Source organism: Corylus avellana, chromosome 10 (assembly GCF_965113065.1).
Source record: "Corylus avellana chromosome 10, dhCorAvel1.hap1.2, whole genome shotgun sequence".
Taxonomy (NCBI): domain Eukaryota; kingdom Viridiplantae; phylum Streptophyta; class Magnoliopsida; order Fagales; family Betulaceae; genus Corylus; species Corylus avellana.
The window spans coordinates 13,850,885-13,862,994 of NC_142499.1; the positions used below are offsets into that span (position 1 = coordinate 13,850,885).

At 35.5% G+C, this 12,110-nt stretch overlaps 1 protein-coding gene across 1 annotated transcript; it reads right to left on the reverse strand.

Moving 5' to 3' along the window:
* Positions 1-1,211: 1,211 nt before the first annotated feature.
* Positions 1,212-4,434, reverse strand: LOC132192054 (plant cysteine oxidase 2). The gene is made up of 5 exons (XM_059607246.2): positions 3,604-4,434; positions 3,149-3,270; positions 2,596-2,752; positions 2,310-2,510; positions 1,212-1,550 (listed from the first exon to the last, which is right to left on the reverse strand). The coding sequence occupies exons 1-5, from the start codon at positions 3,839-3,841 to the stop codon at positions 1,420-1,422; spliced, it is 849 nt and encodes a 282-aa protein (XP_059463229.2). The 5' UTR covers positions 3,842-4,434; the 3' UTR covers positions 1,212-1,419.
* Between the last annotated feature and the right edge of the window lie 7,676 nt (positions 4,435-12,110).

Consider the following 12,110-nt stretch of genomic DNA (forward strand, 5'->3'; position numbering starts at 1 on the left):
GCTTTAGAATAGTCAACTTAAGTTTTTTTTTCATTTAGTATGAACAATAAATAGGCCGATTAGCCCATTCACTTTTCACACTATAAACTTTGTTTATTATTTGTTTTCTCTCACTTTCTTTCTTTTACTCTCCCTCTCTTCCTCTTTCTTTCACACACAAAATAATATTTAAAGAAAGTAAACAGTAAAATAGAGAATCTGTTGGAGTGTGTATGAAAAAATAGTAGGTACAAAAAAAATGTGTACTTTTTCAATAGCTATTTTACTTATTTCTGTCCAAGATGCTCTTAAGACAAGCGTGGTACCACAAAGTCTCAAACCTAGTTTATCTATATGTTCTCTCTAGGGAACATGTACTCTTAACAGGACACTATTATGAGTTGAGATTTTCGGCTACTTCAAGCGTCAGACATGATCTTTTCTTCTTTTTTTTTTTTTTTTTTTTTTTTTTAATTGGAGAAGAGAGATATTAAAAGAAAATTTAAATTTGAGGTATTAGCACTAAATTTACGATGATAAAATCCCTTTTAAGTGATACCATCCCTAAAGGGTTAACCTTCCACCCATAGGTTTTAGTTTTAAATCAAAAATTAAATTTTGAGGCATTAGAAATTAAATATTAACTTATAAAAATTTAACAAAAAACAAAAAAAAAACAAAAACAAAATCTAGCAAGACTAGGAAGAGAGATTTTTCTACAATTTTTTTTTTTTTTTTTTGTCATAAAGCCACATCAAACTTTGGCAGACACTTGTCTGACTCTTGGCAGCTTGATAGCAGGACTCCACTATTATGGCCCAAAAATGAGCTCAGGCAAGAGAAGAGAAAGAGCAGTGGACTATGGGCTAGGGTTGTGGTGACGTCATTAAAACGGTGGATGATATCATGATTCCAAAGCCAAGAGCATCAATGCCAGGTAATACGTATAAATTTGTGAGCTTACCATTGGCTTGTTCCCTTGGGTGGGTTGGCGAAAGTGATGCATTTTTGTGTCCACGATTCCATTTTGTCGTTTCAATGTGAACTCGGGACACTAGAGCCTCTCTTTACCTATCCTCACTCCAATCGCTTTTTAAACCAGATATAAAATATAAATAATAATAAAATAAAAAACACAAGGAGAGGGTAGGTAGTTTAACTGCCATTTTATATATATATTCTAACATGACATAAAAGTAAAAACTGTTTTATTTATTTATTATTTTTTTTTTTTGAGGAACATTATGTGGTTTTTAATTGTTTGTTAATGTATTTATCTTGAGAACAAAATAACAAAAATACATACAAACAAGGCCTTTCTACAATCAGCATAGCTAAATTGAGCAACACAAGAGAGACAGAAAAGGAATAAAAAAAAAATTGAATAGAAAGCAAATTTGGGTTGGGGGGGGGTTTGCTTTCTGGTCACACATGGAACAGCTAACAGCTAGGCTCAATAACCTGAGGACCCATATATTCAATTCCATCCATTTGTGAGTTCTCTGGCACTTCAATCTCCTCCAACCATCCGTAAGAGTCAGCCTCCTCTGATTTCACAGTCGAATTTCCATCTGCAACAATATAATTGAAAACCAAATTACATTAATGGTAAAGACCCAAGTTCATCACAAGCTTGTATTCCTTCTCATATCTTATTCCTGTGAGGCTCCAACCATAAAGAAATTTTCATTTGTTTATATATTATTGCATCCACTATTCTGTTGCTACCATTTTATTTTATTTTTTTATCAACAAAAACTGCACTGCAGCCAATGCATTGTATGGCACCAACGGCTACCGACATTCTGCACATTCATCATATGTGCCCCCAGCAAGTGGCACATATTTAACACCATTGAGGCACAACCAAGTGACCAACATTCCAAAGCATAGTTTACTAAAATATTATGAAGCATTCCATGTATTACAGCATGCAATACTGCCTCCCACTAATATGGTAAGCCATTGCTCTCTAAACTAACATAATGCTGTTAAGAAATTGTGTTCTCATTTGTTCCAATAAAATGACGTAATAATTGTGTGTGTGTGTTTTTTTTTAACAACAACAATTGAAGGAAGATTGACTAGGATTTAAATGGGTTGCCTTTAAAAAGAATTTTTGTTTCAAAATGTTAAAGAAAAATGTTTGTGTATGTGTGTGCGTGTCTAGGAACAATTTGGTGAAAGGTATGGTGTGAGGGTAAACAATTTGCAAAAATATAACCTCCTCAAGGAAAAAAATAAAAAATAAATAAAGTTTCTAAGGCACCTATTTCTTGGCCTTTGTTTGTCGATTGGTTCATCAGCTTTTAAGCAAGAGTTTGACTTACTTGAGGTAGTGCAGGGATAATCTTTATAAAATGAGCAATCTCGACCATCTTCATTAGAATAAGGAGGCCCCATAACATCAAGCACCGCACATGGTGTTATGGCGGTGAACGCATGGATGTTCCCCCCAGTTGTTGGATATAATACTGAAGTGTCGCAGGGGGCTGTGAAGACACTGTCAGCTTTCAACTTCGCCAATCTCACTGCAAAAACATGCTACTTGAGTTTAAAACCACCACATCTTTCCACACAATTTACATGGAGAAAGAGAGAAAGAGAGCCACTCACATTGAGAGGATGTTACAGTGCCATACAAATCGATAGGATCAACCCAATCATATGACTTGATGTGCATTGTTCCCAGTAGAAGCTTACTAAAAACAGTCATTCCTGGATGGTTGTGAAGGGGAATTACACCAGTTGCCGGGAGAAAGAATATGCACAACTGCACAAGGAAAGAGTAACAAGGACACATATAAACCATTTGACTATAGATTAAAAAAAATAATAATTTTTTTTTTAAAAAAAAAAAAAATTGAAAATGCTTCATACTCCACTCTTATCTCATCCCGATCTCACTGGGCCAATGGACCAATGCCATCATCAGCTCTTGAATTTTCTTATTTTTGAAGAACGATTCACATCAGGCAAGTGAAATGGAGTGTAGTATTAACATTAATCTTCTAAAAACAACCATAAATGATTTACACCAAAATATGAAGTATTCCTTTTCTTTTTTAGGTACAAAAGCAAGTGGATGATTCATCAGCCTAATTTTGAGTTTATGAAGCACACAGAAAGAATATTTTGAGCCAACAGGAGCAGAGCAGGCTAGTCTTACCGAAAAGTTATCACACTTGTATATGGTTGTGTACGTGACCCTTGAATCCGCATTGAGCACATTTGTAGGTCTAAAGAACTGCAGCTCGCTACTTAGCCCCACATCCTCTGGCTTCATATTGTCTACAGCATGATAAAAGGCTAGTTTAGAAAAAGGACATTAAATACCTAGCCTGCCCAAAAGGGGAAAACGACATTATCTTCACCATGCAATTACTATATATAATCATCTCCAACATTGTATCTTTGATACAGACAAAGCTACCATAGCTAATTCAGTACTTGATCCTCTAGAATTGTAGAGGATCTTTGTTCTTTGGAATCTAACATCCAAAAAACCACAAGACAGTAAAACTTGCTTGAATTGCTAGCAATTTGACTCCATGAATCTCTCACAAATTGCTACGAATTTCAACAGATAATTTTAAGAGAACCCAATCCGGATGTAAAACGTACCAAGAATGTGGCGAAGTTTCTGCACATCGTGAGTAGGAGGAACGGTGCCGGGGCCTTTGAACACGTCTAGGCACGAAAGAAACAGCTCCTGCAGCGCCATAGGGACCACCGCCTGCGCTGGCCGCCGTTTAATCCTCCGCGTGCATTTTCTCTTCCCAATAATACTCTTCTTCACATACCCAACCCTCTTAACATGCCCAACCCTGTCTCTTCGCCGCTCCACCACCGCTGCCTCCATTCTCACCGACAGCTAAAGAAACAAATATTCCTCCAAATGCAACACAATTTCCCCGATATCTGTCAAACAAGATTTACGCTTTTCTCTAGCAAACCTTGACAACCAACATCAACTTCGCCTTACAAAACAAAAACCCAATCCGTAACACCCACGATTACTCGACACCCAGAAGCCAGAAATGAAGAAAACCAGGTTTTTCCGTTGCCTTGATGAAACGCATAAGATTGAGAGTAGAGATGGGTATGTTTGAGTGAAAAAGAAGAAGCTCTTGGACAAGAATAGAAGGGTGCAAAAGAGGCAAAGATCTGAGAAGGAGAAAGGGAAACCAGTGGAGAGAGGTGGGGAAGGTGTTGGTTGAAATATAAGGAGAGAGACAGAGACAAAGAGAGAGAGAGAGAGAGAGAGAGAGCAAAACCAGGGGCCATCTGAAAGAGGAAACCGTTTTGGGCAAAATGCAAAGAAAAAAGAAAGAGGAAAAGCAAAAGCAGTATTGCGTGCTTCTTTCAACTTCCCGCCCCCAAGATTTTGTGGAAACTGGAGGTTGGGCAGACCCTGGTTTTCTGGGTCTGAGTTGGTCACGCGAGGATGGGAATTGACCAAATTGCCACCCAGTTTGCTGGTTTTGTCATGCGGAATTTTTGCCGATAAGGATGCACCGCAATTATATGTTCCAATTCTTGGTAATTTCGGCAATGAAATATTCTATGAAATTTATTTGCATCCATAAGTGGTCAACAACATAAAATTTATTTCTAACGGCGTCGCTTTCTATTTTTGTGAATTTTTTGACTTTTGTTTTTTTTTTTCTTTATATTTCTTTTCCAATTTTTCTTTGCTCGTTTTCGGCCTTTTTTTTTTTTTTTTTTTTTTTTTTTTCTTGTAATAAATCTATGTCTTCTCTCTTGATCTGCTCACTTGATGATTTATGAGGTATTCCCTTTTGGTCCAGACCCTTGAGTTGTGGATGTAAACGGTATCCTGATTATCGGGTCGAGGAGGATGAGTTTCGGCATGGGGTCTTCTACTCTCAGGGCCGAAGAATAAGAGTTATTTATGTATTGGATTGAATCTGTCTGGATCAGATCTATTGTTAAAATTGAAGTCTAGTTATGAGTTAGCAAATATTGATGTCACTGATAGGTCTTAAATGTTAGATTTATAATATATGTATCTTTAATGTCTATAACCTCGTAGCTTTGCCTATAATTTGCTTCAGAGCTTTTTGTTCTGTTTGTAAGAGCTTTTGCACATGATCTTTTCATCAATGAATGGGTATCAAATGTCTTCCCCTTCAAAAAAAAAAAAAACCTTAAAATTTATTTAGACACTTGAATCTTATACTAAGACACTCGTATTATTTGCCTAAATTGTAACAATTTCGATTTAGTTTAAAAACAAAAAACAAAAACAAAATTGAAAAATAAAGTTATTTAATAGACTGATATAAAATTGTCGAGTAATGCTACATACTCATTCTATCTCAATTTCATATTACTGAGTTGATGTGAATGTGTCTATCAACCATTTGATCAACCTTTATTAAAAACATTAAAATAAAATAAAAAATAAAAAATAAAAAAAATTAAGGGTTGATGAACATTGCCACATTAGCTCAGTAATATGTGAGTAGATAGAAAATAAGTATGTATTACATAACATTACTCTTCGACTGTTATATAATTTAGATGACGTATTAATAAAAATTATCTTTCAATTTTCTTTGTAGGACAGTTTACTAAATACCATTTTTAATATTTAGATCTGCCCTTGTTTATACCATTTAGTCTACACCTAATTCTCACTCATATTTCATTACGCTGATGTAACCAGCACCTAGATCTGCTCTTGTTTAAAAAGAAAAATAAAAAATTGTACCAAAAAATCAACCAAGTAGGATAGAATAAGATAGAGATATCCTTTTTAGCATTTCTTTTCCCCGAAAGAAAAACAAAAACTTAACGACAAAACAAACAAATAAAATACACGTGCCTCACGAGTCACGACAGCCATTTCTTTCTCGTTCTTTTTCTTTTCTGTTTTGGCTCATGGAATATGCTGTGACGCCCCATGCCTGAATTCAACCCTTAAGCCTGCTTGAGAATCAAAATTTTTTATTTTTTTATTTTGTTTTACTTTTATGGGAGTGATGTTAACATTATAAATTCGAATTAAATCGTAAAGTATTTATATAAAATCTCACCTATTAAAACGTAAGCCATAAGGGCCCGTTTGGGAGTGCGATTTCAATAAGTGCGATTTTAAAAATTGCGTTTTTAAAATCGCTACTTTTTAAAATCGCACAGACGTTTGGTAAAACATACTAAAAAGTACTTTTTTTTATCAATTCAGTGTTTGGATAACATTAGCATATAATTGCGGTTTCATGACCAAATTACCAATAAGGATGAACAAGACAGAAAAAAAGAGAAAGGAAGGGTTTTAAATATATTTTAGGTGGGTATTCTTGGTATTTTTTTCATTCCCGTTTTAAAAAAGGTAACTATTGCGCCAAATATCTTTTTAATAGAAATCGTGATTTTGTTTTAAATTCGCACTTTTTTAAATAAGCACCATCTAATCAGCTTATGAAAATCGCAGATTTTTTTGCGATTTTAAAATTTACGTTTTTAAAATCGCAATCCCAAACACCCTAAAATTGCGATTTAGTTTAAAATCGCAGATTATTTTTTAAAAAACGCACTCCCAAACACACCCTAAGACTCATTACAAATCGAATATTTTCTATCCAACATTTAGAAATTTAATTAATGAGGTTATTTTTGTAATAGCACACTCATGTTCAAATCAAGTCATTTATTTATGTTGTAAAAACATAAACATAAAAAAACATAGGGTTCGACCTTTTTTCAAGAACTCACAAACAATGATCTTTTGGTAAGTGTTATACATTGTATAATGATACCTCTCATGTCCAAATTTGAAAGAACTCAACTTTGGTCTTTTATTACAAGAATAAAACATGTATGTCCACAACCTAAATGCTATTCGACAGAGAATAGAAGAGAGAATTGAGTGAGATTCAGAATTTCAAATTTTGAAATGATTGAATGAATAATATGATGTTTTAACTTCCATCTCATGGATTATTTATAACCAACCAAGAGACTCAATTCTTGGTTATGGAAGTTAAAATTCCAAGAGATACAACTCTTGGCATTATATGGACAACCAGCTCCACTGTAGGTATATTGAGGTCCAATTACTAACATCTCTCACTCACACACTCATGTGGTTTTTTTGTGTCCAAAAATATCAATAATAAAAAAAACAACTCGCAATAGAACGAGACCTTATGCAATATGGCTATATAGAGGGTGTCGAACCTTAAGGACTGTGTGTGTGTTGTTATCAAGCTTTTCAAGATTAAATATTACTTAATTTAAAAGATGATTGATTTGTTTTGTTTTTAAACTAAATGCATAAAAGTAAAAGTAAAGATAAATAGTATGAGAGATAGAATAGGGAGTTATTTTTACCACTAACCGTACAACAATGGTCAATCATAAATTAATAAGGAAAATTTATATTATGCATGATATAGGGCTCGTCTCACTCAAGTAGTCAAGAAAATACCATCATTAAGAAATAAGTATAATCCATTTTCGGTTGGCACAGACCATCCACCTAACCACTAAGATGTGGTACAATCCGTTTTCCCTAGATATATAATTCCTTAATAGGCTATACACAATTAATGAATAAGCATAATCTATCTTCGGTTGGCACAAATTGTCTACCTAAATTACACTAAACTAGGGTGTAGTATAATCCGTCTTCCCAAGGAATGGCCTATCAAATCCTACTCATCATGTGTCAGTTAAAATCATTGTATAACAATCATTCATATAATCACAAAAAATATGAAGGATTGAGTTCAATCAAGATAAAAGACTTTTTAAGACAAAAGAGGAATTTCATAATGATTCAATATAAACATTAAGATCAATTATCACAATTATAAAACCATCATGTATATAGAATCATCCCAATGGATGAAAGACAATATGGGAATTGAATTATTATCGCTTAGCGCTTGTGCTAAGGAAGTCTCCACTCCGTTTTTCCCTTGCAGAGAACTATATGGCTGTAAGCTCAGCCTAGAAATAGAAAGATCCATCAACGTTTTGGGTTAGGAAAGACTAACTCCTAACTAGGTTTGACTTTACAGGAGAAAGAGCCCTATCGAAACTCAAAAACTCGATCATCTCCTTCATTCTGACCTTGCTCAGAAAGAGCTCTCATGTATATAGAATCATCCCAATGGATGAAAGACAATATGGGAAATGAATCATTATCGCTTAGTGCTTGTGCTAAGGAAGTCTCCACTCCATTTTTCCCTTGGAGCGAACTATATGGTTGTAAGCTCAGCCTAGAAATAGAAAGATCCATCAACGTTTTGGGTTAGGAAAGACTAACTCCTAACTAGGTTCGACTTTACAGGAGAAAGAACCCTATTGAAACTCAAAAACTCGATCATCTCCTTCATTCTGACCCTGCTTAAAAAGAGCTCTTTCATTTCAAAAAAGCAATATGGATGGACTAGACTGAATATATACGCACCCAATAAATATGGCGTGGTATTATTATCATTTAGCGCTTGTTTTAAGGAACGAGGAAAAGAAAAATTGAATGACTGTTAGAAGCAACTGATCAGTGAGAGCACTACGAAGAGCAAGTGCTTTCTCATTCTTTAACAAAATGGAAAAAACGACACAACGGCCGAGCACGTTGATGTGTTCTAAATATTGTATATTTGGATCCCTTAATTTACATTGGTTAGCTGTGTATTAATCTAATGTTTTGTGTTAGCTCTTTGTTTTCTATGTTTTGTAGGTTGTTGTAGGAAAACTGCGTCTTTAAAGGAAAAAATACAAAGTTTGGAAGAAAGTACACTTTGAGAAGACTTAGATGATGTGATTAATTTTAACCAAATTGATAAGTGCTAAAATATTTATATTTTCAGCCCTTAACTTGCATGTTTTAATCCTTTGGTTTTGGTTAATTATGACATTTTACTGCCTTTTTATATTTTCTTTGTTTTATAGGCTTTTGGAAGAAAAGAAAGCATTTCTGGAAAAATTCCAAGCTTAAAGGGGCAAATTGGGAAGACCTAGAGGATATGGTTAAGCTTAACCAATCATGGTTAAAGTTTAATCAAGTAAAGGAAAGGATTAATTCGGAATTTCTCAATTTGAAGTCAAATCGGATTGGATGCAAAATTGGATTTTGAATATGTCTCGGTATTTTGACCATAACTTTCATCTCAGATATCCGATTGAGGTGATTCAAGTGGCATTGGAAAGCTAACTCAAACTAGTATAATTAATTGTGAAATAGCATTTTCCCAATTCGGAGCGTCGCAAGGCCAAAATCACGCCGCAAGATAGGACCGCAATTCTGGGCGAATCCTATTCCGATTTGGGCTTAGGTTTTCTTTATCCTAATTGGGCTTAGACTTAAATCTCCGAAATTCCTAGGATTACTAGGGCTTCTAGGGCTCTCCTAAGCCATATAAATAGACCTCTAAGCCTCACAATTGGAGGAGGCCGTTTTAAGCTGAATTACGACGTATTGCCGTGGGGAAGCTTTTGCTTTGTTTTCCATTGTAAGTTTTATTCTTTCAATGATGACAATTCAATTGGTGATTATTTTTGTTATCATGAGAGGCTAAATCTTTCAACTAAGGTTGAAGATGAAGCTTCGTCATTGACAAACTCATGTATTCTCGTATTTTGTATATACAATTTTGACTTCGAATAAGGATCTTGTAGATTTTCATTCAATTGCTTGATTTATATCTTTTAATTGAATGTGAAGAACTATTATGTGTTGGAGTTGGATATTTGATGTGTTTCATCCTTCGGATACATCAAATCATTCGATTGAAATCGGATATCCGTTGTGATTCGTTAACCAAACGGATACATAGGATGATTTAATTTCGAATCGGATATTTGTTGTGATTTGTAAAAATGGGTAGATTCATTGAATGATTTAAACTTGATATTTGTAAAACATCGAATATAGTTTTTCGATTGTAGGAACAAATACGAGAATATAGAGTTAAGATTTGGCGAAGTGAATTCTAAAACCTTAGTGTTCTTTACCATTTTATTTCATTATTTTCTTTAGTTTATGTTTTATTTTGCACGACAAAAATCACAAAATTCGAAACTAGGTTAAAATAGAGTTGGTTTAAATAGAAATTGGTTTACACAACACAAATCCCTGTGGATCGACCTCGCACTTGCACACACGCTATATTGCACACGACTCGTGCACTTGCGAGTACAATTAAATTTGTACATCAAATTTTGGCGCCATTGCCTGGGATTTGTTTGTTTGTGAAATTGATTTTTATTTGGATTGATTTTATTTTTCTACTAGTCTTTTTCTTTTTGCAATTTTATTTTATTGTATTTGTTATTATTTCTGCCATTTTGATCTAAAAAAAAAAAAGGTTTGTTGTTTCTGTTTTTCTTGCTGCAGTTTCAGAGAATTTTAGTTTCTGTCAGTACGCTCGAGCGCACAAAGCTGCGATCGAGCGCACTCGAGCCTTTTCAGCAAGCAGCTTGCGTGCCTACCCCTGATCCATTCTGCAAGTACGCACAAGCGCACAGGGAATGCACATCTGTGATCGACCGCATTGTTTCTGCGCTCGAGCGCAGCACCAGAAGCAGCTAAGCACAATTTTGTTTTGTTGTTGTTTTGAAATTTCTTTTGTATATTGTTGTTGAATAGTTAGTTCTATTTTTTTTGTTTGGTTGTTTGTGTTCTTTTTGTGATTATTCATTGTTGTTTAATCAGTTTATTTGAACACTCGAGATTGGTGTATGCTTGGTCGTAGATCCCTGAACTTAGATTTGACACCTTTAGATCCCGACATTGATAGAACTCTTAGGAGAACTTGGAGAGCACCTATTAAGAGTGAGAATAGAGGTGAAATGGGAGACCAACAAGATAACATAGAGGAACCTAGGGCTGAGCATGAGGATGCTAGAGCTAGAAATCCCGAGCAAGCTAGAGCTTGGAATGTGGACTTCACTACGTCACTTAGGGAGTTGTTCGCACCTGCGGACTTCACTACATCCCATTCGTGTATTGTGTTGCCACCAACCAATGCTACTCATTTTGATTTGAAACCTCATGTCATCCAACTCCTACCATCGTTCCATAGCCTAGAACTTGAAAATCCTTACAGTCATGTAAAGAAATTCAAGGACATATGCGCCACTTTCAAATTTCAAAATTTCTCCGAAGAGTCTGTCCATCTCAGACTATTTCCTTTCTCTTTGCAAGACAAAGCCAGGGCATGGTTAGACTCCAACACGCCCGGATCCATTACATCTTGGGAAAGCTTGTTAAGCAAGTTCTATAACAAGTATTTCCCAATGTCAAAGGTCAATGAATGCAGAAAGGAAATAAGCTCCTTCACTCAAGAGGAGGATGAGAAATTTTCAGAGTGTTGGGAAAGGTTTAAGGAGTTGTTGATAAGATGCCCCCCACATGGATATGAGAAGTGGAGACTCGTTCAATTTTTCTACCAAGGATTGACCCAATCCAACCGTAGTATGATCGAGTTAATGAATGGGGGAGCATTCTTAAGTTTGACAGGGGATGCAGCATATAAGGTATTAGACAAGTTGTCCGACAGCTCACAGCAGTGGGATTTTTCGAGTTGTCGGGATAAATCTGCCCGTATTCCTAAGAAAGGTGGCATCTATGAGGTTAAGGAGGACACTGATTTGAGGATAAAGATAGATGCTCTGACCAAGAAGGTTAAAGCCCTTGCAGTGGGTCAATCCGTAAATGCCGCCAACACATTCAATGTTGATGGCTGTTCAATCTGTGCTAATCCTATGCACTTAGCACAAAATTGTCCATTTTCACCGGCTTTTGCCGAGTGCGCCATGGAACAAGTGAACGCCTTTAATGACTTTAGGAAGCAAGCAAGCGGACCATACTCAGAGACATACAATCCAGGGTGGCGGAACCACCCTAATTTCTCATGGAAGCAGAGCCAACCAATGAATCAAGGATTTCCCTCACAGAATCATGGTCGTTCAACTCAACCAGTGCAACATCCTGCATCTTCGTCACAATCATCGCTGGAGGAAACGATGAAGGCATTCATACAATCGAATAGCCAGACCATACAAGAGCTCAAAAACTCTACCATGGCAAATACCCAAGCAATAGATGAAGTAAAGAATGCCACCATGGTTAACACCCAAGCAATTGCGAAGAT